Source organism: Acipenser ruthenus, chromosome 14 (assembly GCF_902713425.1).
Source record: "Acipenser ruthenus chromosome 14, fAciRut3.2 maternal haplotype, whole genome shotgun sequence".
In the NCBI taxonomy this organism is placed as follows: Eukaryota; Metazoa; Chordata; class Actinopteri; order Acipenseriformes; family Acipenseridae; genus Acipenser; species Acipenser ruthenus.
Genome location: NC_081202.1, coordinates 3,210,568 through 3,238,479, shown reverse-complemented (window position 1 = coordinate 3,238,479; position 27,912 = coordinate 3,210,568). Strand labels below are relative to the sequence as shown.

General features: G+C 39.7%; 1 protein-coding gene across 4 annotated transcripts in view; it reads left to right on the top strand.

The window, feature by feature from the left end:
* msrb3 (methionine sulfoxide reductase B3) overlaps positions 1–27,912 on the top strand; it is a 33,614-nt gene that overhangs the window by 4,423 nt on the left and 1,279 nt on the right. Inside the window, exons 1-6 of one of the 4 annotated variants that reach the window (XM_058985574.1) lie at positions 2,696–2,807; positions 3,575–3,699; positions 9,098–9,206; positions 10,931–11,008; positions 13,984–14,012; positions 27,655–27,752. In XM_058985574.1, the coding sequence (XP_058841557.1) occupies positions 3,624–3,699; positions 9,098–9,206; positions 10,931–11,008; positions 13,984–14,012; positions 27,655–27,752 (390 nt within the window). In that variant the 5' untranslated portion in view covers positions 2,696–2,807; positions 3,575–3,623. Of the gene's footprint in view, positions 1–2,653; positions 2,808–3,574; positions 3,700–9,097; positions 9,207–10,930; positions 11,009–13,983; positions 14,013–27,654; positions 27,753–27,912 lie in introns of those variants that run through there. The other 3 variants (XM_034033211.3, XM_034926426.2, XM_034033212.3) reach the window with 3 other exon arrangements.

The window sequence follows — 27,912 nt, the reverse complement described above, 5'->3', positions numbered from 1 at the left end:
CAGATAAATGGACAGAAGCCAGTATTTAGTTTGAAAGAGATGTGATGGTGGGTGTCTGGCTTGTCGCAGCATTCCAAACCGCAAGGAAATGAAGGATCGCCGTGTCACACGCCTTTCAGAAAGAAGACAGCTATTAATCAGGCTGCGTGTTGTTGGGAGAGACTGCTGACTTGTCTCGAGAGTTGTCTACTGGAATGTTTTCTTTCTGCTTGCCAAGGTGGCCTTTCATATACCAGTTGCAGTCTGTGTGCCGGATACTCTGAATAGTCTTGCTCCCACTATCATGTCTCTTTCAAACCCTGATCAATCCGGGCTTGCAATTAAACCCATTGTGTTCTCGCATAGAGACATGGCTGTATGACAATTAGGGGGGCCAGTTGAGAATAATAATATCCCCCCCTTAGACGTAGACACCAGACTAGGGGCCAGTTACAACTGGAATTGTGCAATTCGTAATTCATTGCAATTACAATGTAACTGTAATTGTAGTGGAGCCTTGGCACACCTGTGTAATTGTAATTGTAATTATACCATTTAATTATTCAATTACAGTTCAGTTATGCATGTATTTGTTTTCTATTTATTTCAGACATCATTTTATGCTTTGGTTACTTTACATGATATTGTTTTTTGCTGCAGTCATTTATAAATTCTGTTACAGAAAATAATTTGAACATTTTGCCACTGTATTATTCAAGCAGTGTTTATTTTGAGTAATCAAATCTTTCTCCCGGCACTTATTACAATATTGGAAACTAAGCCACTGTTACAAAGAGGTACAAGCAGAAAGCGATCTCTGAGGTATATTAGCTGCCCATGCACCCGATTGGGGAAGGAAAAAAAACAAAAAACACCCATGACAATCGCATGCAAATAAAAACTGCGAAGCTGGCAGCCCCCAGGAGAGGCTTGGGTCATGCTTCTTCTCTGCAGCAGAGGATTTGGAATCCGTCATCCCGGCTTATTCTGTTGAGGGTTGATCTCAGTTCATTCATACTACTGGCGCACATGTCGTTGCAGATTAGGAGCAGGGTCAGGAGGGCAGCTCAGCCTGTCCTGCGAATGTGACTTTGTCTGGGTTCGGGGTATGAATTCCTTATATGGGGAGATCAAATTGATCACTGCTGAAGCCACTGCTACTGTGTGTAAAGTGTTACTGAAAGCATTCTTAGTGTTTACACTAGCTGCCACGGGTTTGATAACTGGTAGTTGAACATTTGCTTTGGTAGCAATCGCCCAGTTAGTGGTGGATCCAGGACGTATAAAAACATATACAATACTAATGACAATAACTAGCGCTCAGTGCTGTTATGCTTCTTGAACTATTAATGCCAGCATGTAGGTTTTCATGGGCTTGGGGGAACTGGCTGTTATAACACCCAGTTTCTGTGCCTGTCATTCCAACAGGACTTACTTGGAATCTCAATGAAAGTAAATGCCAGCGACATCACACTTGTTTTATAATATATACCCCTATTATGTAATATACAGTAATGCTGTCTTTTTAAAAATGCCTTTAAACCAATTTAAACCCATTTTGCTGACATGATCAAGGTGAGAATCATTAAGCGGAGGAATCTATGATACAGAAGCGGAGGAATCTATGATACAGACCTTTTCCAATCCATCATCAGATATGCCATTCCCCTTTACGTTATGCCCCCGGGGATGCATTGTTTTTGTTCATGAAAACTTCCAGCTCTAGTTTAAATATAGTGGTAGAAAGAGCAGGTGCCTAATACTGTGCTTCAGCAAGGGTGTGTTAACAGAAGGTCGTGTAACTGTGGGAAGTGAAAGAGCAAATGCTGGTTCCCATACTAACTGTCTGTAGGTTATGTCGAGGCTTGGTGTGTTTCATCTTCTGTAAGCATTTAGAACCGTAGGGTGCTTTGTTTAACTGTGCCTCCTTGTGTTGGAGACTGGTACTGCAGGAGTGAATTTCCACATATAGGGCTTTCTTCACAAATCCTCATCTCATGAACTTGTATTAAGTCCAGAACAGTTATAGGAATATCAAACGTGATTGTATTCATTAAATCACACTTTGAAAAAGCTTTTTGAATGTGGCCCCTTTGCCTTCTGGTGTTAACAACACAGCTAAACCAGCTGCTGTAAAACAAACATTTGTCTTAACATTTGTGGCCCTATTTAACAGTTTGGCCTATTTATGTGTTAATCAGTGGAAATAAAAATCTAAACAAATCTACCCTGATCTACAGTCTTAAGTGTTAACAGCACAATTTAAAGCATGTCAATAGACTGTATATAACCACTGAAGAACAGATGTGTTATCACAGTGATTTGGGGTTGTATAAACAGGTTTGTATTGGAATCAGGGATATGAACTAGGGTGTGGGAGGGCAATACAAGATTGCTCGATACAGAACGTACCGTACTGCTGAATTAATGTAACTCTGTATGTGTGTCTCCCTCACACTGCATTACTAATCCCACCTGTGCTTTGGCAAGCTGTCACCACTAGATGGAGCTCATATCACATACACTCCAGCTCGCTGCTGCTCGTGCAGTGTGACCTCCAGTCCTGTACATCACCCATGGTGAATACGCAGGGGCCCCCTCGCTGGGGCTCTGGTCCTGGTTGATAGCGGAATGGCTGATCTGCAGAGTGACATCACTGCCTTTCTTCCTGCAGTGCTGTCCCTGCCCCGCTGTCTTAGCTGTGACAGGCCAGATGGCTGCGGCTGGTAGGCTCTCAGGCCGGCTGGTACTGCTGCACTTGCTGAGACAGACTAGGAAGACGTATAATGATGAGCAGCGGGGATTCAGTAGGACTGCCGCTTGTCTAGGTAATGAGCCCTCTCACTGAGCACTTTCATTTCCACGCTGTCTTAACTAGGTGCTGTACAGTGTTGTGTTGTACTGCAAGCACAGCACCGCTCCTGTAATACTGCTGCAGGCTTGAGCTGAGGGCTGCTTCAGTTTCCCAGATCCGGGAGCACTTTTGTCGCGTTTACTGTAGAGTGAACGATTCTTCTGAGAACATACAGTGCGCGGCTGCTGCTTGCATTGGTGTCCCTCTGGTTTTCTCTATTTGTAAGAACAGACTGGAGACATGCTAATGTAATCGGCTTTCTTTCAGATATTCTCCAGATCGAACGCACCGTATGAAATATGTGCTTCTACTCTAACATGTTTGTGTTAATTGAAACTTCACAGGATTACAGAAGTTGGGACACTTCTTACTTTCCAGAGAATTACAACAACAGGGAGACTGCAGTGTTGACATCACTGACTGAAATTACTCTACCTTTGCATGGAATGAAAAAAAGTTTGATGTTTTGGGGGAATGGTTACTTTCATATCTCCATTGTTCTTCCTAAACCTATCTGTACTTTATACTAACCAGGTAGAACAATGCATTCAATCGATTTACTGCAATACCACAAGGTTATGTTTATCTCAAGTAATATATTCTTTTAAACTGCCTTTTCGAACCAAAATTGACTTGTGAAAAAAAACAACCAGAGATCTGCACTGTATACTGTACTTGTCGCTGTGTCGTGTGCAATGTGTTTAATGTGTATTTTTCCTTTTCTCTTCTCCCTACCTGTAGCTCCAAACCCCTCGTTGCCTTCCTCATTGCTGGTGGGAATACCCCAGTGATGTCTGCATTCAACCTGCTGCATTTGGTGACTAAAAACCAGCCAGTGCCCCTGCGAGCCTGTGGGCTCCCCTCAGGTTGAATGGGTGCTGTTTGTTGTGTTATGCAAACCAGAACCCTAACACAAGCCAATGGGTGATGACTCTGCTGCAGAAAACTATAGACCGTTCAGAACCTTAAAGGGATGTGTGTCCTGTACATTTTTCTAATGCTGATTTAATATCATGTTAGGTGTGTTCTCTATAGTATTGTGGCTCACATCATTGCAATGCTTAAAAAAGCATTCCTGCAAAAAATGAGTCTAAAACATTCACCAGAGTGCAGGGAATTCAGGTGGGGAAGTATATTAGTGTTGCGCTGTGCTCCATACAGTAGATGAAGCATTGTGCACTGAAACCTGCGCAACACTGACGTGCTTCCCTGCTTCACTTCCCCTCGTCGTCTTTTAATGGTTTCTTTTCAGTCCATTTTTGCTGGAGTCGTCGGCAAGCAGGTCAGATTCGAAGCTGATTTAAAAGTAGAGTAACCCCCATGATTTATCACAGGTGTCGGGGTCCAGTATATATCCACATTATAACGAGGGCAGCGATATATCGAGACACACATACAAAAAATAAGCTAACAAATAATGTAACTGTAATACATTTTATGTACTTTATTGCTTGCCAGGCAGCAAAATGTTCCACAATAGTCTGATGGGGTAATTAATACTCGGAGGCGTGCACAGTTAGTTTCTTGCCGTTGCATTTCAACGACTGTTTAAAGGGCAGTCGACTCCAGGACCACAGTACAGTGAGACACTATATACGAGGGGTGAGAGGGGCACTCTAGAGAACAGGCAGAGTGGGACACTGAACAGGGAAGGGCAGTGAGATGTAGGAGAATGTGGATGGAGTAAAGCATCTCTTTATAGTGGAGTTTGGTTTTTTTGCTGACATTTCTTTTCAGGAGTAGGACGTTAGGTAAGTCATCCTTGGTATCTACACTGCTTCATGGCCCATGACAAGTCTTAGTAACATGTGTCCAGCCTCCTTCCTTTTACTGCTGAGGTTATCTTCCTGTTCCACAGTGACACCGAACAGCAGTGCTTTTGCCAGCTTCCCGTACGGCTCGAATGTTGCAGAGCTGCCCTGGGACGTCCCAGGAGGGGGCTGCTTTAGTGCCCAAACGTTTTACAGGTTACCTTTTTCACCCAGACATTCTCTAGAGACTACCACTGAAGACAATCTAAAGAGGGAACCGCAGAGAGGAATTACCAGGTAGATAACATGTATTTATTAGTGCATCCGTGTAATCTGTAGAATTTCCACACATCACTCAGAATGCTTCTTAAGCATCATGTAATAAATATCCCTGTGTTGATGGTCAAATATTTCAGCATTAGAAAGCTGCTACAGATTGTGAATGCTGGTCATCTCCTAGATTCTAATTGGGACGTGACTTAATAAATCTCAGTCTTGTTAAGGGCAGACACGTGTAGCAATAAACAGCAAATATGGCATGCGATTACTCAGGAAACCGCATTATCATTTAGTTTAGGCTTACTTCCTAGTCGATAGAAGACTTTACAGTACCTTTGAAGTACTAAAGAAGCAGTAGTAAGAATGGTCCAGCAGATGGCGCTGGCTTGGTGTTTGATGGTCGTTTCGTTTTGTGAAACGTTCGCAGCGCTGTAGTGGGACAGACATGCATTGTCATTTGGGTGCCCAGTCCCCAGTCATACAATACCAAAGAAATACTCGGTAACACTTTAAAATAAGTGTCTGTTCGTGATTATTTCATGTGCATTAAGGGAAATGTTATGAAGTCATGAAAAGTATGTCATGAACTCATGCTTGTGACTTTTGAATTCAATAGAAATTTCATTTGAAATCAGTAGAAAATCATGTGTTAGTTACATTGGAATTACAGACACTTATTTTAAAATGTTACCAAATATAAAGCTTTAAATCTTTTTCAGTATTCCTTGTATATAATACAAATAGAAACGTTATGTTTTTTTTAACTCCTCCAGACTAGTTTGTCTGATAGGATAGTATTGCATATCCTCAGAATGAGTCTGCACAGTACCACGACATGCTTTCACAGTGTCTGTGTGTGGTTTTTATACATTAATGTAGGCTACTTACTGTTTCAGTGTGTTTTCTGCAGCAGACTTCCCAGACAATTGGAGCATCACATTGTGCTTTGCTGTGTTTTGCAGTTTTGGGGCTTTTCCCATTGTTTTGATAAGGCCATATTTTACACTTTGTATGTGAGATGCATTGCTTGCTTCACATTCTACCTGCATGCAGCAGAGTGTTGCCGGATTGTTACACACTAACACATGTGTTAATGGTGTAAGCTGGTTTCTAGGTTCCCAGCCTTCCATAATGATGTTCTGAGTTTGACTTCCTGCATTGTAGTGTCTGTCAATAATGGGCAAAGGATACTATATATCTCTATCTGAAAAATCTGAATGGAGTTTATAAACATGAATTCTTATGCAAGCATGTTCAGTACTACAATGCCTCATGGCATTATGGCAACCCATTGCACAATATGGGACTCGATTCTCAAAGCTGTATACCCCAAATTGTCATTAGCACATTTATTTTATTTTTTTTCTGAAAAGGAGAAAGAACACCAGTTAAGATTAAAAACCGAATTAGAAACAAGTTCTTACAATTCCCTAAATTAAAGGTCTGAGTTAGGCGACCTTATTGGGTGTGTTTTTCTTTCTGAAAGAAATTGTGCAAATGACGATTTGGAGTAAAATAACTTTGAGAATTTAGCCCTTGTGTTATAAAGAAAAAAAACAAAGTGCAATACATAACTACATTTTAAATGTTCTTGTGTGGATCCTTAAGTAATCTTTTAATCAAAGAAGGTCAACCCTTAAATGTTAATAAACATGTAACTACATTTCCATTGAATATACATTGAATAACAACAGCTGTGGCTGGCAGCATTAGTACTTTTGTAACCATTAAGAACATACAATTAAGTTTTTGTTTATATTTGAAATGTGCAGGAAGCTTACATAAAAAAAAAACTAGAAAAGTAAAAGGCGCTGTTAACAAGGACTGGATGCATAGCGACATCTTGAAGGATTTGGTGAATTCTGAAGCTGTTTGTAGCTAAACTGCCAGATGCAATGTTAACATTGTAATTTATATAATGCATACATTTCCTTTGCTGTTGGCTCAACTTTGAATGGCTTACTAGTTCAGGGAAACAGTGTGCACAGAGAATAAAAAAAAACTTTTGACAACTTTAAATAAGCAAGGGGGGTTTATAAAGAACAAACCTCGCTTACAATTAGGAAACAATATTTATATTTGAGGTTGAGAAGCCAGGATGTAGGAAAATTTAGCTAATTTGGACTGTGACCTCTAAGTGCACCAAAACCAAATAATTTGTAGGGTATGACACGGGGCACATTCCTGCAAAATGTGTGTGAATGCTGCTTGAGTGGTTCTTGAAAGACAAACAAAGAAACCAAGAATGAAATCCTTATCCCTCCCGAATCATACTGAAGGTAACAAAGGGGTACAGCCGTGCACTCTCTGAGCTCTGCAGCTTTACAAGCAACACTGTTCAGTGTACATTATTATTATCATTAAAAGTAACTTGTGAAAAACAGGTGTTTAAATAGCTTTCAATCAACAAATTAACTTTTAATGCACCTTTAATCCATTTTTTTTTTTCTTGTGATGGAGCATCTCGTTCACTAGGATGTCCCGGACAGGTTACAATTCCCCTCCATTCAGGCAGCGAGCATGTGCTGGTACAGGAACTAGAATTGCAGCACGAGCTGGAGAACAGAACTAAAAAAACCCTTCTAGGAGTTCTCAATGTGTTGCAGCAACAAAGCCTTAAAAACAGAGAGCTTGTAAAGCAATACCAGCAAAGGAACGCTTTCCAATAGACTTCTTACCAGACTGAAAGTAGCAGACACCAGTCTATACAATACTTCAGCTAGTTGGAAGTATTTTACACAGTTTTGCAGATATGCATCTACGGACATAAAAAACAAACAAACAAAAAAAAGTATTTTCTTGTATAATTTGGAGTACGCTGTGGTCTGAATCTACAAAGGCAGTTAAAATAACAGCCAGGAGTGACGCAACAGCAATGAATATTTTTGCAAAGAGCATGTGCTCTGTGAACACTGTTTTAGTAAAAGCATCCAATGTCTGGAAATTGCAATCCAATACCATGTAATTTAAACCTGAAGTCTCTTCTGCACTAAATAACATACAGATGGGAAGCTCTGTTGCTGATACTTGGGGAGTATGCATAAATTAGCAGCACCCCCCCCCCCCCCCCCCCCCCAAAAAAAAATTATATATATATATATATTAGTCAGAATTGTTTATTTCTAATTGCAGGTATTCTAATTACCCTTGTAATTAAAACATAAATAAATAAATACAATATATATTTTTAAACAGTGTTTTGTCAACAGAGATTTTCAAATTAAATGTTTTTCTAAGCGAAAGCTAGCAGTGATTTTTAATGTAAAGAAAATGCTTATATATATATATGAAGAAACGATTCCCAACATGACCCTAGAGCTGAGGTTACACATGTATGGAAAGGATGAACCGTGACTTCTCCACTCCTTACCTTACTGAGGCAAGAGAAAGCCTTGTGAAGAAGAGCCGAACGCTTACACAGTTTAGAAAGCTGGATAGTACACTATATATTATAGTATAGCATGTATACTGGGCTTAAAACAGATGGCTCGCTCATTCACTTGTATTGGGGGGGGGGGGGGGGATATATTCTGGGTTTGAATCTCTGACCGCTTGATTCAGGTGACTGAAGGCAGGTTTTGTATCATTTGTGAATCCAGGTTGATTTAGTTGATTTGTAAATCCTGTCTGTTTTTAACACTGTATTAAAATGGCTGGGGTTTTTAATCTGTAATGTAGCAGGTGGACTGTTTTCCAAACAATGTACAGGCAGAGCTGGAATAAAGGCTCTTGTTTTGGGGTTATAGCCACACGTTATCCAGCCGACGCAGAGTGCTGAATGTTGGTACTGGCACAGAATAAGCCCACAAGTGCACGTCACATGGTTAACCGACTCTGAGCAGCTATAAAACTGTGTGTTTGAGGTCTCGGCTCATTCATTCAGTTAATAAACCACGTGGCTTCAGCAGCGCCCCTTCTGCTTTTTATTTTTTTTATTACGCCATTGCCCCCCCGCCCCCAGGCCATGTACAGCCAGCCCCTGTTTAGACCATTAGAATAGTTGTAAGGACATATCTTATTTGTTTGGTTTGCATCTCAAGAAGGCTTTGGCTGCAGCACGTTGCCACCGTTCCAGTGGATTTGCCTTGCTCTTGTGCAGCGTTCTCTCTTTCTAAGCAACCAGCCCGCAATCTGAGCTGGGCCATTGACCAGCTAGTGCAGAACACGTGTGCGCTGTGGCCACCAGCCAAAGCAATTGATCCGGTTTTAAACTATACTCTTTGTTTTTTTTCAGGGTCACGTAGGGATAAAAGGACCTATAAGGTAGTCTTCTCCCAGCAGGAGCTGAAGAAACGGCTGACACCCCTGCAGTACCATGTTACTCAGGAGAAAGGGACCGAGAGGTAAGGCGGGCGGAGGGGAAGGAGGCGGCAGGCTAACCCTAACCCTGACCCTAACCGCACTACTCCTTCTGTCTTGGATAGTCATAAGGAACCCCCTTTGTACTGCATGTTAAAGGAGAGTGAGATTTGCAGTGTTTAAAGGTCAGAGGCAGGTGCGCTTATAGTATCCATTCTTCTGCACTTGATTAAAGAAAAAAAAAAGTGTTTTGTAGTGTTGTTTCAAATGAGAAAAAACAAAAACAAACCATGGAAAGGGCACCTAGCCAAGGAGTGGAATTCGAAGGTGTTCCTTGTGTATTAAGAAACTGGTTGCCAAAACAAGAAGGTAGCATAATATCGCTTTTTTTTTTTTTTTTTTTTTTTAATTCGCAAAGCACATGTGGAGAAAGTATTTATTGGATCATTTGCAGTCGGAATGTCAAAAATGTTCAGTATCTGCCCTCACTTGGCTGTAGTCTTTGGAAAGTAGCCCGAAGTGCTGAAAAAGGAGTGCTTTCTTCCAGGGCTGTTTTCAGTGAGTAAAGCTGAACTCTGCTGCTTTACAGCTCACCGGTAGCTTGCCAAGACCTAGCCTTTTCTGCTGTCTAATTTATACCGTCAACTGTGGCACCAGGCCGTGGTTAACTTCTGGTCCAAATTTATCCATGATGTAACCGGTCATTTCGGTATCCTATTTATTTGGCCTCGGTTTAATGTTTTTAATGTTTGACTGGCAATAGAAAGCTGCTCACTGCCCTGCCCTGCTCACTGCCCTGCCCTGCTCACTACCCTGCCCTGCTCTCTGCCCTGCCCTGCTCACTGCCCTGCCCTGCGCTCTGCCCTGCCCTGCCCTGCTCACTGCCCTGCCCTGCTCACTGCCCTGCCCTGCCCTGCCCTGCTCACTGCCCTGCCCTGCTCACTGCCCTGCCCTGCTCTCCGCTCGTTGTACCCCAGCAGCTTTCTTGTGTAGTTCTCAGGCACTGGAATGATTTAATGCTCAAAACTAACCCAAGATTAGGTCATTCTTTAAAAAAAAAAAGGGGAAACTCGTAAAAATGGGTGAAAGGATAATAAAACCAAGCTGCGTAGCACACAGACTTTTTGTTAAAATAATACAGCTGATTTGTATTAAACGAATGACCTTCTGGCCTTATAGATTGTTAATTTACCAAATATTCCCTTAAAGCTGCCGTCTCCCTGTCCGAAGTTAATTTAAAGTCTTAATGTGGGCAATGCTGCATGTCTCCGAAATAGTTTGTGGTTCTAAATTGGGGGGGGGGGGGGGGGGGGGGGGGGGTGTCACTTTTTTTTTTTTCTCTTTCGCAAATATATTCTTCACAAATGGAGCACCATAAGAAAACTACAGCCAGTATTACAGAACATATTGGAGTAGTTCTTTGATCCCAGTTAGCTAACACATTGTATAGCGTGTTGGCTGTGGTGTTTGCACGTTCAGCCCTATTCTTTCCCTGTCCAGTATTCAGCCCATTGCCCTGGACTTCATACATGAGCATGAAGGGGTTGATTTGATCAAACTCCAATCTACCAGTGGCACGTTGTTTATTTATTAATTACCATGTATATACCTTTTAATGATAATTTAAAATTTGAATTTTAGTTTTCAGTCTGTCAGTCCTCACACTGGGATTGGATTCCAGAATGGGTTTTGAATTGAGTGAGTTCTTTTATCTTGTATAGTATTCCCAGCAAGCACTAACCCAGATTCTGTATTGACTTCCTTGCAGTGCCTTTAAAGGGGAGTTCACCGACAAGAAAGACGCGGGATCATACACATGCGTTGTTTGTGGGGCCCCATTATTCCAGTAAGTATTTGAGATTTAAAACAAGGTTGGTTTCCCCACCAAGTTACTTACTGACCTGCCTCCTTCAGGTCGTTCTAGCTAACAAAATCATTTCAATTCATCTCACCTTTCACACTCTTGAATTTACTGCATAGGCCTCAAGTGTGCAGTTTTGAAAGCAATACATGTTACAGCAAACACGTATTTTCATGTTGAATACTTGAAAGGAGGTAATGTTTAATATTCAGATGATTTAGAAGCATTAGCAGGCTGGTGAATGCATATCACTGGCACACTAATGCATCCTGAATGCAGCACATTGATTTCAGCTACAGTTCATGGTTTTATTGCATTCTCATTATTATTTTAGACACATCCTGCCCCCTGCAATACTCTTTGTGGTATTTATTATTACTGATGCCTCCATTCACTGGGGGGGACAGGGTGAAGGTGTACCCGGTGCACCTAGAGAGTTACAGTGGCGAGGTAATGAGACCCGTCGCTGCTCTGGCAGTACTCGTCCCTGGCTTGGTTCAGTCTGTTTTGAGGGATCGCTGTCCGAGTTGCATCATCTCGCAAGGGCCCCTGCTGACCACCTCTGGTATCTCACAGAGGCAGCTGCGGTCCGGTATGCCACTTATTGTTTGTGTGTGATATAGATCTGACCGGAGCATGCCCGCTAATTGGTTCAAGAGCGAGATATCGACATCGCTGTCCTGTTGCAACTTGCATGGATAGAGCAGGCAGAGAGTTAATTCTGCTTGACAGGACATCAGCAGCATCTTGAGAGTAATTACCCAAGTGAAGTTTTCCCACAGCTCAACGGAGAGCTTCAAAGACCTCTGAATTTACAGCTAGTATTAACCTATATCAGAAACATGATCCCACATAGGTTAAATATTTTCCCTTTGAAATCTATAAATTGCTTGATAAGTTACTTTTTTTTTTTTTTTTTTTTTTTTTTTAAGATCCAGGAAGAACGAATTACTCTGGGTATAATAGTAATCATGTTTTTTTCCTAGAATACTGTGTGTTGTGCTGTGTATTAATACTGTGTATTATTGAAATGACCATAAACCAGAAATCCGTCCCCTGATCAAGCATTATAATAAACTAGTCAATGAATTGTATAACCATGAGAAAAAGCCTGGTAAAACTGCAAAAATACCGTGGTAAACTTTAAAAGTGTCTGATTGCATAAACGTCTGGCTCCTGATCATTGAAATGTTATTGAATGCAGATTGAGTACAGGACAGTGCTGTATTTTTTGATTTAATCTTCCTCTTTGAGCCCAATTCTATTAACTCTTGAATATGGAATTTGGGTCTACATACTCTTAAGTTTTGCATTGAAGTGTTAATCACTACATTAGTGGTATTCCATTACATTCACTGGAAGGCCAGGTAAGGCAATGTCCAAATCCTGGCAAGCCGTGTAAACGGGGACTGGGATTGTGCAACACAGGCAAGCCGTGTAAACGGGGACTGGGATTGTGCAACACAGGCAAACCGTGTAAACGGGGACTGGGATTGTGCAACACTGGCAAGCCGTGTAAACTGTGACTGGGATTGTGCAACACAGGCAAGCCGTGTAAACGGGGACTGGGATTGTGCAACACAGGCAAACCGTGTAAACGGGGACTGGGATTGTGCAACACAGGCAAGCCGTGTAAACGGGGACTGGGATTGTGCAACACTGGCAAGCCGTGTAAACGGGGACTGGGATTGTGCAACACTGGCAAGCCGTGTAAACAGGGACTGGGATTGTGCAACACTGGCAAGCCGTGTAAACAGGGACTGGGATTGTGCAACACAGGCAAGCCGTGTAAACAGGGACTGGGATTGTGCAACACAGGCAAGCCGTGTAAACAGGGACTGGGATTGTGCAACACTGGCAAGCCGTGTAAACGGGGACTGGGATTGTGCAACACTGGCAAGCCCTGTAAACGGGGACTGGGATTGTGCAACACTGGCAAGCCCTGTAAACGGGGACTGGGATTGTGCAACACTGGCAAGCCGTCACTGCGACTGTTTTCCCTGGTCCGCGCTCTGGTGGGACGGGGGGGCAGACGAAAAAGAAAATTGATAATACTTGTCCTTTCTGTGTATCTTGTTTTCTGCTGATGCCGTCAACGCGAAAATAGCAACATTTCATGCTCACCGTATTGGTTTAAAAGCAGGTATAACTTCGATGACAGAATACTTCGAAAATGTCACCAATAACAACATTGAAGTTAGCTGTAACTACAAGTGAAAACTATATCTGAGCTACAATATAGCTGAATGTTTATTTAGACTTTATTTATTTTGCTTATTTTAATTCCTAAAAGCAAAGCACCTTTAACTATTTGTCAGTTGTAATTTTATAAAGACATTATGGAAGGCATAATTATATATATATATATATATATATATATATATATATATATATATATATATATATATATATATATATGTGTGTGTATGTGTATATATATATATATATATATATATATATATATATATATATATATATATATATATATATATATAATGTATAACAGCACCTCGCTGCGCCTTCTTGCACACTGAACTCTTGTTTCTTCGACTGTCCTGCACCGGGCTCGGATCTGGGCTCACTGGAGCCGGATCATAAGGTGTTGTACTAAGATGATCTGGATGAGGCTCCACTGATCCGATCCTGGAGCTCACCAGCTGTAACTAGGGAAACTGACCACTGAGAAGCGAACATGTGTAGCGCGTAGTTTAAAGACCCCGGCTGTCAAATTTGTATACACCCTGAGATCACAGTAATGTTATGAAGAAATGGTGGTGCATCAATATAGTGAAAAGCCGACCCACAATATAAATCTGTATGGCTTCATTTACTCAAACAGTGGCAGAAGAGAAGCCCGAGGGGCCAGACTGAAGGCTCTCACGGGCCGGATTTGGTCCCCGGGCCACCAATTGAAGAACACTGCACTACATACTGTGTAATAAGCTCTATTTCTTTTACAGATCTGAAACTAAATTCGACTCTGGATCTGGTAAGTGTTTCTATGCATTTACATTGCACTGCTACAGCACACATGCACTGGGCAGAGACACCTTCCTGATACACCTGCTCAAAACACAAACATGTACAGATCAGAGAGAGACAATAATGCCAGCCCAGGGCAGTGACCATAACTCTGCAACTGACTGTATAAAGTCACTTGATCAGTTCCAGATATTAACAATCCCACAGAGAACCAATCCCTGTTTCTCCATACACAGACTCTTTCAAATCCCTTTCCAGGTTGTTTTTAGAAAGTAAGCTTCCCTATAATTTGGTTCTTTTATGTATTTTATGTATTTTATTTATTTATTTATTTATTTATTTATTTTAATTTAGTCGTCACCAATGGTTTTTTACCCCAGTGTTCTCCCCAATTTGGAATGCCCAATTATTATTTTTATCCCGGTTCACTGCTGAAACCCCCCGGGGACTCGGGGAAACAGAGGCTGAAACACGCGTCCTCCGAAATGTGCTCCTGCCAATTCGTTATTTTTCGCACTGCAGATCCACAACGAAGCCACCAGACCTATAGTGCCGGAGGACAACACAGATCTGAATGGCTCCACTGCAGACCTGCAGGCGCCCTATCAGCCACAGGGGTCACTGATGCGCAGTGAACCGTGGATTGCCCTGCCAACCTAAGCCCTCTCTACCCGGGTGGCACTTGACCAATTGTGCGCTGCCCCCTAGGAACCCCCGGCCACGGTCGGCAATGAAATAGTCTGGATTCGAACCTGCGATCTCCAGGCTATAGGGCGCACTCGGGAGCCCCCTTAGTTCTTTTATGTATGAAACTTCCTGAATGCATTTTATTTATTGACTTCTGTACTACTTCTGCTATTGGCATGTTCATTAATTCGCTTTTTAGAGTTTCAATCAGTATTATTATTTATTTATTTATTTATTTATTTATTTGTTTGTTTGTTTCTTAGCAGATGCCCTTATCCAGGGCGACTTACAGTCATAAACAAAAATACATTTCAAGAATCACAGTAGAGTTGCTCACTCTTCTCCTCTTGTGCACAAGAATCACAGTGGCCTTGAGTGCGCACTCTCTGCAGGCATGATAGGGCTGCCGGGTCCCCTCATTGGCCTCACTTGCTGCTTCCTTTATGTTTCCATCATTTATTTCAGCAGGCCAGGAACCTTTAGGAGTTTTTTTTTTTATTTTCAAAAGGGCCAAAGTAATAATTACAGCAGGTTGCAAAACATAGTTTTTAAATCCTCATATCGGTAAGACTTGGTCGCCAAAAAATATTATAATGTAACCCTTTTCCAGTCCATAGTCAAAAAAGTACTTTACCCCTGATTGCCTTCTTAAATAGATACTGTACCTACAAAACACAAAGTCAGAAATTGATGGACTGCATGGCTTTTTTATATTTTTTTTACATGTCTAGGAAAAGTGCGTTTCTCTTCACTTCCGAGGGCTTTGGTTTGTTTTGGATTTTGAAGCCTACACCTCAGACCTGTGTTTCAGTGCTCTGTAAAGCTATTTATAGGTGACGTGTCAGGTATGATAGTGGAAATCCCTTGTGCCTGGGGGGCTGTTTTCATATTGATTCCCCAGTTATATGGTTGAACACGCGCTTGTCATTATATGTTTATTATTAACAGAAGAATGCGATACTGTGTGCGCTCCTAAAATAGATTGCTGCTTGGTTACAGGAACCTAATCAAAAATGAAGATGTTTAAATGAAACATCATGCTAAAATGATGGATTTCAATTTGAATTCCCCCTGCCTTGGGATAAGAGATTTGAGTTTTAAACTGTTTGGTTGGTGGTCTTTTTTAGTTTTTTTCTTCAAATGAATGATGTGGAAACCTGAAAGCAGTTTATCCAGAGGGCAGGTTGTACTTGTGTAATTCTTGTGTAAGTGTGGATCCTGTGAAAATCATTTAAGGAAGCACCTTTGCTATTTATTTTTTTATTTTTTATTTTTTTTATTAATAGTAAAATAGTAAACTATTTCTAAAATAAAACAGCAAAAATCAGATCCCTGCTAATAATATAATTGAAGTGGGGTTCAGTTTGCTTAAAGGCACTTTTTTAAAGATGTTACTGTATTAATGATTCGCAAAGGAGATCAGGCTTGATTTTAATATCTATGAACTAACGAATAACTAGTAAGTTAGTAAACAAAAAAGTGCCCTTTAAAATAAAGTGTGACTTATATTATTATTATTATTATTATTATTATTTATTTCTTAGCAGACGCCCTTATCCAGGGCGACTTACAATCGTAAGCAAATACATTTCAAGTGTTACAATACAAGTAATACAATAAGAGCAAGAAATACAATAACTTTTGTTCAAGCAAAGTATAAGTGTGACAAACCACAATTCAATAATACAGCAGATAATAGTGATAATTACATCAGGATATGATTAAATAGTGATAGTTACATCAGGATATGATTAAATACAAAGTACTACAGGTTAAATACTTGGCAGATTACAGTATTCTGAAGTACAGGATTAAATGCAGTAAAATAGGGGGCAGATAAGAGTAAAATAAAGCACATTTACATGAAGGGTGATAGTGTCCCAGGATACAAACAGAGGAGTTCTACAGGTGCTCTTTGAAGAGGTGAGTCTTATTATTATTATTTATATTAGCTTAACCGTAAAATGTGACATTATTGTTGTTGTTATTATTATTAGTAATAATAATATATTGAGACGCTAGCACACTGCATCATCGCTTGTAGTAGTAGTAGTAATATTAATAATATATTGAGACGCTAGCACACTGCATCATCGCTTGTAGTAATATTAATAATAATATATTGAGACGCTAGCACACTGCATCATCGCTTGTAGTAATATTAATAATAATATATTGAGACGCTAGCACACTGCATCATCGCTTGTAGTAATATTAATAATAATATATTGAGACGCTAGCACACTGCATCATCGCTTGTAGTAATATTAATATTAATATATTGAGACGCTAGCACACTGCATCATCGCTTGTAGTAATATTAATAATAATATATTGAGACGCTAGCACACTGCATCATCGCTTGTAGTAATATTAATAATAATATATTGAGACGCTAGCACACTGCATCATCGCTTGTAGTAATATTAATAATAATATATTGAGACGCTAGCACACTGCATCATCGCTTGTAGTAATATTAATAATAATATATTGAGACGCTAGCACACTGCATCATCGCTTGTAGTAATATTAATAATAATATATTGAGACGCTAGCACACTGCATCATCGCTTGTAGTAATATTAATAATAATATATTGAGACGCTAGCACACCGCATCATCGCTTGTAGTAATATTAATAATAATATATTGAGACGCTAGCACACTGCATCATCGCTTGTAGTAATATTAATAATAATATATTGAGACGCTAGCACACTGCATCATCGCTTGTAGTAATATTAATAATAATATATTGAGACGCTAGCACACCGCATCATCGCTTGTAGTAATATTAATAATAATATATTGAAACGCTAGCACACTGCATCATCGCTTGTAGTAATATTAATAATAATATATTGAGACGCTAGCACACTGCATCATCGCTTGTAGTAATATTAATAATAATATATTGAGACGCTAGCACACTGCATCATCGCTTGTAGTAATATTAATAATAATATATTGAGACGCTAGCACACTGCATCATCGCTTGTAGTAATATTAATAATAATATATTGAGACGCTAGCACACTGCATCATCGCTTGTAGTAATATTAATAATAATATATTGAGACGCTAGCACACTGCATCATCGCTTGTAGTAATATTAATAATAATATATTGAGACGCTAGCACACTGCATCATCGCTTGTAGTAATATTAATAATAATATATTGAGACGCTAGCACACTGCATCATCGCTTGTAGTGATATTAATAATAATATATTGAGACGCTAGCACACTGCATCATCGCTTGTAGTGATATTAATAATAATATATTGAGACGCTAGCACACTGCATCATCGCTTGTAGTAATATTAATAATAATATATTGAGACGCTAGCACACTGCATCATCGCTTGTAGTAATATTAATAATAATATATTGAGACGCTAGCACACTGCATCATCGCTTGTAGTGATATTAATAATAATATATTGAGACGCTAGCACACTGCATCATCGCTTGTAGTAATATTAATAATAATATATTGAGACGCTAGCACACTGCATCATCGCTTGTAGTAATATTAATATTAATATATTGAGACGCTAGCACACTGCATCATCGCTTGTAGTAATATTAATAATATATTGAGACGCTAGCACACTGCATCATCGCTTGTAGTAATATTAATAATAATATATTGAGACGCTAGCACACTGCATCATCGCTTGTAGTAATATTAATAATAATATATTGAGACGCTAGCACACTGCATCATCGCTTGTAGTAATATTAATAATAATATATTGAGACGCTAGCACACTGCATCATCGCTTGTAGTAATATTAATAATAATATATTGAGACGCTAGCACACTGCATCATCGCTTGTAGTAATATTAATAATAATATATTGAGACGCTAGCACACTGCATCATCGCTTGTAGTAATATTAATAATAATATATTGAGACGCTAGCACACTGCATCATCGCTTGTAGTAATATTAATAATAATATATTGAGACGCTAGCACACTGCATCATCGCTTGTAGTAATATTAATAATAATATATTGAGACGCTAGCACACTGCATCATCGCTTGTAGTAATATTAATAATAATATATTGAGACGCTAGCACACCGCATCATCGCTTGGTGATGAACACCTGCCTGCTCTGCAGAGGAACGTTTTAAACACTGAAAGTGTAAACTCTTGAACTGCCTTATTAAATCTGAAGATGTACATTTGAAATGAAACTGACCATTTGTAGCTTTATGAGAAGACAAGCTTGTAGTTTTGTAAACTATGTGTGCAGGCTGTTTTGATTAACATGATCAATGGCCTTCGAGGTCAGTCATCTACACAGCCAGCAGATGAGAGCATGCGCCTTCATCCACTTTAATCTGGGCTCTCTTATTTTACATTAAAGAAAATAAAACATTTAACAGCCTTTTCACGGTTGATTGCACGATGAGTGTATATGTAGGATAATCGCTAATGGGCTGTAGGAACAAAGTAGCACATTCCCTTTACGGTTATTAATCTCTGTGTGTTACACCACTGTTTCACTGAGCCCTGCACCGTGAAGTAATGCACGACATAAAGAGATTAAAATATTTCTAGAAAGTAGTTTTAATGAATGCTATCTGGTACTATATGATAAATGTATTGGCTGTAAATAGGATAATTCTGTCATTTTTAATCCCCTGGAATTTGTAAAATCTTAATTGCTGAATTGTTTTGTTCTACATCAGTTGTAATTATGATTTTCTTTTTGGTTTTGACAGTCATTCTAAAATATCTTTCTTGTTGTAATATCTTTGTAATGTCAAAAGACAGGACTGTGCTCAGGTTACTTATAACCTGAAGAATGTGTCTGGACAGATCCCTAAGAGAATAGGCAGTTCTTCAGTAAATGTCTCCTATTAATTACAATTATACCAACATGTGATTCTGTGTGTGTTCACTACATCTTGTATAGGGTTGTGTTGGGTGCACTTCATTTGCAATAGTTGGAAGATATTAGCAAAACTGAACCCAGGCCTTTTAGGGGTGAAAGGCATGACAATGTGTTGAATTAGCCTCCACACAGCAATGTTTAAAAAGAAGCAAACTGTTTGTGTCTCCTTTTAAAAAACAAAATAATCTCCACAACCGAGCTTAACGGAAAAGCAGCTTCAACTCCTGACCACAACGCCTCCAATTCCATCGACAGCAGCTGTTTTTAGTGATTGCTGAGAAGCATGGTGTATGATGCAGGCTGCTCATGCTGCTGCTCACTTCCCTGCCAGAGCTGCAGATGTGTTTTAACAGGGCCGATCCGACGAGGAACATGGCATTTTCAAGCAAGTCCTGGTGTGTTGACAGGGATTGGAGCCTTGGTTTGAGAATTAGCCCGGTGTAACAGGGCGGTGATCCGGCGACCGCGCACACTGCAGGCATGGTTACAGAGCACTGCATGTGTGGTTATAGAGCACTGCACGTGTGGTTATAGAGCACTGCAGGCGTGGTTATAGAGCACTGCAGGCGTGGTTACAGAGCACTACAGGCGTGGTTACAGAGCACTGCACGTGTGGTTATAGAGCAGTGCAGGCATGGTTATAGTGCACTGCATGTGTGGTTATAGAGCACTGCAGGCGTGGTCATCACGCAGATGGGGGTCACAGTCTGTAGTGGAAAGGCATCACATGTTAGTCCAGCTCAATTTGGTTCAGTTTCAAAAGAGATGCCTGACAGCTTTTATTTATATGTATGTATGTATGTATGTATGTATGTATGTATGTATGTATGTATGTATGTATGTAGTCACCTCCAAAATTATTGGCACCCTTGATTAAAGATGAGCAAAAAAGACTGTATAAAATAAATAATACCAGTACTGAGCTGTATTGTAGTTTTCCAACATGTGGAATATATTTTACTTTATTCATGATTCAATGGAATCAACCAAAATTACACATTTCTCAAATTATAAATGTATTTCCAAAAAAAATGAAGTGTCACAATTATTGGCGCCCTTGTTTTCAGTACTTTGTGCACCCTCCCCTTGCAAGGATAACGGCACTGAGTCTTTTTCTATAATGTTTAATGAGATTGGAGAACACATTGGGAGGGATCTTAGACCATTCCTCCATACAGAATCTTTCCAGATCCTTGATATCCTTCGGTCTGCGCTTATGGACTGCCCTCTTCAATTGAAACCACAGGTTTACAATGGGGTTCGGAGACTGAGATGGCCATTGCAAAATGTTGATTTTGTGGTGAATTAACCATTTCTTGATGATTTTGATGTGTGCTTGGGGTCATTGTCTTGCTGGAAGATCCACTTGCGACCAAGTTTCAGCCTCCTGGCAGAGGCAACCAGCTTTTTGGCAAAAATGTCCTTGTACTGGGTAGAGTTCATGATGCCGTTGACCTTAACAAGGGCCCCAGGATCAGTGGAAGCAAAACAGCCCCATAACATCAAAGATCCACCACCATATTTTACAGTAGGTATGAGGTTCTTTTCTGCACACGCATCCTTCTTTCGACGCCAAACCCACCGCTGGTGTGTGTGGCCAAAGAGCTGTATTTTCGTCTCATCTGACCATAGCACCCGGTTCCAATTGAAGTGCCAATGCCATTTAGCAAACTCCAGGCACTTACGTTTGTTGGTTGCTCTCAATAAAGGCTTTTTTCTGGCAACCCTTCCAAATAGCCTATTGGCATGGAGGTGGCGTCTAATTGTAGATATAGAGACTTGGTGACCCCAAGATGCAACCAAGTTCTGTAATTCTCCAACTGTGGCCCTTGGATTTCCCTTTGCCTCCCGGACCATCTGCCTCACTGTGTGTGGGGACATATCTCTATCCAAGCGTGCCTCACGCTGCAGCAGGTACACTTCAAAAAATCACAGGTGCTCAATCACAGCAGGACAACAGAGCAAAACAGACACTTTTTTTTTCTTGCATGTTAATTTGTTTGATGCAGGCCACGGCACAATTTTAAGATAAATTTGCCATGGGGATTGTCAACAAGCAAAAAGATGAAAAACTTTGATGGAAGAGCTCGTATATGTATATCACACAAGATAACAAGAATGACCATGTTCCCCTTTGGTATTTGTGTGTATATATTGTACATGAACAATAGTTATTCTTCTACTTATCTGTGTCAGAATGCTGATCTCCATTCATGAATACACAAACGCAGATTACTGTTCCTAATAAAATCGTGTACCGTTAAAAGCAGAACTAGGTAGCTGAGAGTGAGATCTCTATCTTTCTTGCATTGCCTCTTTGATGTTTCCACTTCTCCCAACTTTTTAAAACATTATGATTAAGCTGTCTGCCTTTTTAATACAAGTTAAAATGCTGTTGACTGTAGGAAGTGTAATGTAACTGTGTGAATGATTGCCCAGTGGATTATACAAGGCCACTTCCAGCTGCTGGTATGACAGATCAGATACATCATACATTCTCTTGTCTGTGTCGTGTAAACATTTACTATTTGAAGTGGAGCCCGTACTCTAAACCAAATAAATAAGTGGATCTGAAACGACAGCAGACTAAATGAGAAAACTAGACATGGTCCTTTTTTTTAAACCAAAGTCTAATCTAGCATTTAAATATGATTCGCCCAGTATTAATCCAGCGGCGAGAGCCGTGTGGTGGAAGATCTCTCAACTTTTGCTTACAGTTAAACAATGGGTCTGTTCGTGTGTTTGTACCCAAGACTAACTATTGAGTCTAACATGTAGACTGTAAAGATGTAAACACAAATGTTCTTCTGCAGCTTGGCAGAATTCCATTCCAATACAAATCATATATTTTATGTAAAGAAAAAAAAAAAACTGAGCATGTAACCAAAGATATATATGTTCCTTTTTATTTCCAAAAAAAGCAAGTTCTGGGAGCAAGCCAGGATAAATGTCAAAATACTTGATAAAGAAGAGGGAAGTGATGTTTAAAATGAAGCTTTGGCTGGTTGAGAGTGACTTTACATGGGTATTTATTTTCACGTAGAATAAACAGAAAACATCCCCACTTATCGTTCTGAGCTCCGTTTCCTCAATTCAATGAACTTCCAAATTGTCTTCAGTTTTATACTCTCTTAATGCATGTGTGCTTGCGTTACCTAGAACAAGAGAGGCATCTGTGCGAGATCCTCGGACACTACCACCGGGGTCTGCAGTGGCACCCAGCAGACAATACTGACCCCTGGTGTTTGGGAGAAGTCATTTGTGTGTAGAATTGAATATGTTACTGTATTGTATGGATAACGAGCTATATAGTGTCTGTTCTTGCTTGGGAAACACATGCTTCCCTCCTCTATTATAATAAGCAGTGCTTTCTGCTGCAGGTAGTAGCAGGAGGGCTGTGTTCACTTCACAGAGTCCCAGAGAGCTTCAAAGAGGACGGAAGCTTGTGCGACTGCACTTCGAACTACCCTTCGCAATGTTAACAAACATCTGCAAAAACGAAGACCCTGGAGGCACCATCTCTCGCTAGCACCTACTCCAGATGCAGACCTATTTTCCTCTTTTTCATTTCTACAAAAATAAATAAAGCACATATATTTGTCACATAACATAATATTCACTTGTTGTGTGTATAAAATTGTGTTGGGATAAACATTGATAAGCTTGACAAAGGCTGGTAGGTTTTATTTTATTTTTTTAAGTAATGAAACTTGACCTGAAGTTTTGTGTGTGTGTGTGTGTGTGTGGGTGTGATATATATAATTGGCTAAAAATGAAGCGACCCTCTTAACGTCCAAGCCCAGTTTGCTCCCAGAAATGAAACCAGGCTCAGATGTGTTCAATTTCCTTTTCTTTTTTTCTTTTTTTTTTTTTAGCTGCACTGCACATAAATGAACCGAACCACTTGCCTGGTGATAATACTTCATTCGATTTAGTTTAGTAAGTATTCATGAGGATTTTCATCTTCTGAGTCATAGAATTCTTTTATTCCCAAAAGAATTTCCCATGTCTGGCTGGAGTTTCATTTCTTTGTAGTGTTTAGCTGGGCTTCCTGAAGCGCTTGCTCTATAAAGAACCATGTTCTTGTGATCTGCGCGTAATACCCGAGCAGCAAGGTCACCCGCTGCCTCCTGTGTTTCAAGAAAACCTACCCCTCCTGAGGGCTGACCATTCACAATTAACTCTCAACTTTTTAACCTACAGCTATGACCAAATGTTTTGCATCACCTTATAGAATTACCTAATGTTGCTTCATAAAGTCGAATGAAACCTGCTGAATAATGTTACATTAACATATTGAATTACATAGCGCTTGGTAGTTTTCCATATAGCCTACTTAACGAAAAACTGATAAAAATTGAGAAATCTGACCTTTCAAAAATCTAACATGACATACTGTACTACTATTATGGCTTCCAGTAATAATTTTGCAATATAATTGTGTAATTCCTTTGATTTACATGACGTTGAATAAAATATCGAAATTATGTTCATAGTTGCTTTTTTAACTTTTATTTTTGTTTAATTCCTAAAAATCTAGGTGATGCAAAACTTTTACCTATAGCTGTTGGAAAAAAGAAGAAAAAAGAAACACACCAATAATGTTACCAAAGAAAAAATAAACTGCTATTGTAAGGTCTTGTTTAATATATTTGAAATTCAAGCAGATGTGTCCCTAATAGGATGTGTCCTTATTTTTTTTCAGTTTATTTGTAGCATGTGTCTGTGTTTGTGTGTGAGCGCATGTGTCTGTGTATACCAGTGCGTCTGTCTGTTTGTTTGTGAGTAAGTGTGTATGTGTTTGCACGAGTGTGTCTGTGTTGGTGTGTGTTTGTCTGTGCACGAATGTGTCTGTGTATATCAGTGCATGTGTTTCTGTGTTTGTGTGTGCGCGCAAATGTGTCTGTATACCAGTGTGTGTATGTGTCTCAGCGTATGTGTGTCTATGTGCTTTTTTGTTTGTGTGCAGCTCACAGACCTACCCCATCAGGTTTTCATCACTCACTGAGAGTATTGGAAGAGGATATAGAATTACCAGTATATTGCACCATTTAGCAATTCAGGAGAAAATGCCATTGGATATCTTTTTGGGGTGAAATTCAGGATAGAGCAAAAAAAAAGCCTTTAATTTCACATGTTGTATTGTTATCAGTGACTTGCCCATATGTTTGCAGTTTGAGAGACTGGGTTTTATTTTTTAAACACACAGTAGTTCGGAGCTCTCCGAGTGCTGTTGAATGATTTATTGAATGTTTTGGTTGTTGCACAGGCACTGAAATCCAGACACAGATTCCAGAGGAAAACAAGTCTGTTTCGTTCTTTTTTTTTTTTTTTTTTACTTGTGCTTTAGAGCCTCAAGTCGCAAAGGCAGCCCACAGTTAAAAGGTAGATTGTTTATGCCTGTTTGGCAGTGTGTGATTGTGTGGTCTCTTTCCTCGGCTCTTTAATACAGTGTGTTTAGGTCTCTGGTTTTCTGTGTTGTCTATTCTTACCAGACGCACGTTTATCACATATAATACAAGAGCCCAATCTAAATGTGTTACTGTGGACACTATTGGACCTGGCAACAGGTTAACACTTAACAATACAGTTTTTTATTGTCATTTTTTTTCCTGCAAAAAATGTGAATGAGACCACCCATCTTTCTGACAAGTTTATGAAAGGGCATATTCTCTTCACCTGAATTGAGACGATTTGCTACAAGATATAATCAAATATGGAGTGAAGTATCAGTTACTGGAGGTTTGTGATAACTGCCAGCTTTTTATAGTGCTTGCGTTTATGTGTGGTACATGTTAAAAATAGCCCCGTTTACCTTTGGTTCTGGAATTGCACACAGACAGTGACTTCTTATTAATGTATGTTTTCATTATGACCACTAAATAACTTTTTTTGAAAAGCTGAGTAATACCTCCCATAAAATAGGCTGCCAAACCCCCAGAACAGTTGCTGCTGCTATTACATAACCTATACCCACATGTTTACAACACTCTGAAATCTTAGACTCATGGGAAACGGACTATGAGCCAGCAGTGTTTGATAAAGCTTGATCTCCTCCCTATTAAGATTACTTTCCAAAGACAATTCAGATTTCAAGTGATACATCATTGCAGTGCATATATACACAATGACCAAATCGTGTTACATTTTACACTGCAGAGCTTTCAAAAGGAAAAAACAAACTGGTGCTGGCAAGGAATACAAATCTATACCAATAAACTACATCTTGTCAACAATGTGATGCTACAGAGCGAACACTGAGAAGCATATCTAGTTGGTCATTGAATTTATTCAGTGTAAATTCATTAGTATTTCTTAATTTAGCACTACTGAGTGTAATATGTATGAATGTGGGAGCTAACCATTTAGTCCCATCCCACAAAAGGGTAGAAACAAGATTTCTTGGAAGGTTAAATTATACTTTTTTTTAAATTTATATTTAATACATTTGCTTAACAATCCAACTTAATATAGCATATTTTATCTATCTATATATCTATCTATCTATATATAGTTTAAACAATTTACAAAGGCTTATTATTTATCCTGGATAACAAACAATTAAATTATACAATGTTATCATATTGTTTTCTAATTGATGGTACATCTTTAAAGAAAAAACAAAACAAACAAGACTCAAGCACCTGAATGCAAGGAATGAATTAGTAAAAGAAACTGGCTGTGCAGCCCAAAAACAAAGAGGAGGAATGTGTCCAAGTTGTACAAACTGAGTAGACTCGGATGCTGCCAAAAAATGATTGGAGGGGATCCTGCCTAAGCGTGTTTCGAATCATTTCTTGTAGTGCGGTTTCCACTTACCAATGGCAAGACACAGTATATAGCTACGAGTGAAAGGCATTTAGAATTCATCTTATTACATCAGTATCGTTCTGAAATGTACTTCAAAACAATCCGGAATCCAGACTACTGCTTCGTGAACTGTGACATTTTGGGCCTGTTTCTTCAGCATGTGATTTAAACCTGTGCTGAAAAAAGAAATAGTGCGCTTCAGAGCAGCCACTTGAGGTCCAAACATGTTCCTTTTTACTTTTAACCTCCACAGTCAACAAATAAAGAATAGAGAGATCAAGACATTCTGGCAACAAGTCTGAGTTTTTGTTCAAGAGTGCGGATATCCAAAGTGCTCCAGTTTATTGATTACTGTGAGGTTACTGTGCACCTGCTGTGTAGAATTTGAGAAAAAGTTTAAATTAAGCCCAAGTTATATATGGAAATACTATTGTTATTTATTTATTTGGGAGATGCCTGTATCCAAGGCGACCTTACAGGTGTTACAGGGCAGTAGAGGGTTACAATGCAAAATGAATAGTAAATACAGTGTAGTTTACAGTAAGTGCAAATACTACTACTACTACTACTATACAATATGAAATAGGATGCAACAAGTTAGTGCAATAGTGCAAGGATAGTGCATCAGCTGAGGATTCATTAACGTGGTGCGTAGGTCAGGTGAATACAGTGGAGGGTAGGAAGGGTTGATCAAGGGATCTACAAGTTCAGTCTAAACAGGTGGGTCTTGAGGAGGCGACGGAAGGCAGTTAGAGACATAGGAGTCCTGAAGTCTCCAGTAGCTGGTTCCACCAATTATACTGCATTTACTAAGAATATGCTTGAAACAAAAGTGACACATTCAATCAGCTGTGTGTCTCGTACACGTAGGAGCCCTACATTGACATCATGCGGTCTGTTGAACAGATTAATATACAGCTAGCACGGCTAGAGACTTTGTTTTTTGTAAACTGGATGCACAAAAGCTTGCTTTAGCCCTGCTGGTCTATTCCTGTATGGCAGTCGAAGAAACAGCTGCTTGAATTTGTGCTGATTGCTGCTCTCCACAGAATGGGTTTAAGCACCTTAGCTCTACATAAAGAACAGCTCAGCTGTAATCCCGCCCCCTGTCAGTCTGCACATCTCCCTGTCTATTAATACCAGCCTTCAAAAGCATGTTCTTTTCATATCTTAATATCTGCACTGCGATTCCAAGCTCTTCATGTTGCACTCCTTTGTGTTTTTAATGTGTTCAGGATGGCCTTCATTCTCTGACGTGATCAAACCTGAGTCAGTCTCTCAGACCGATGACTTCTCCTACGGGATGCACAGAGTGGAAATAGGCTGCAGCCAGGTAGGCTTCCCTCCTATAAAAAGGTAGAACCCTCTCCAAGTGTACTTGTGCAAGAGTAGGTTTGGGCTTGGCAGCAGGCATTTTCATCTACTTTATAAGGTTGCAGCAGATTAGGCTGAGTTTACTCTTACTTAGGGAAGATAATATGCCATTCACCAAT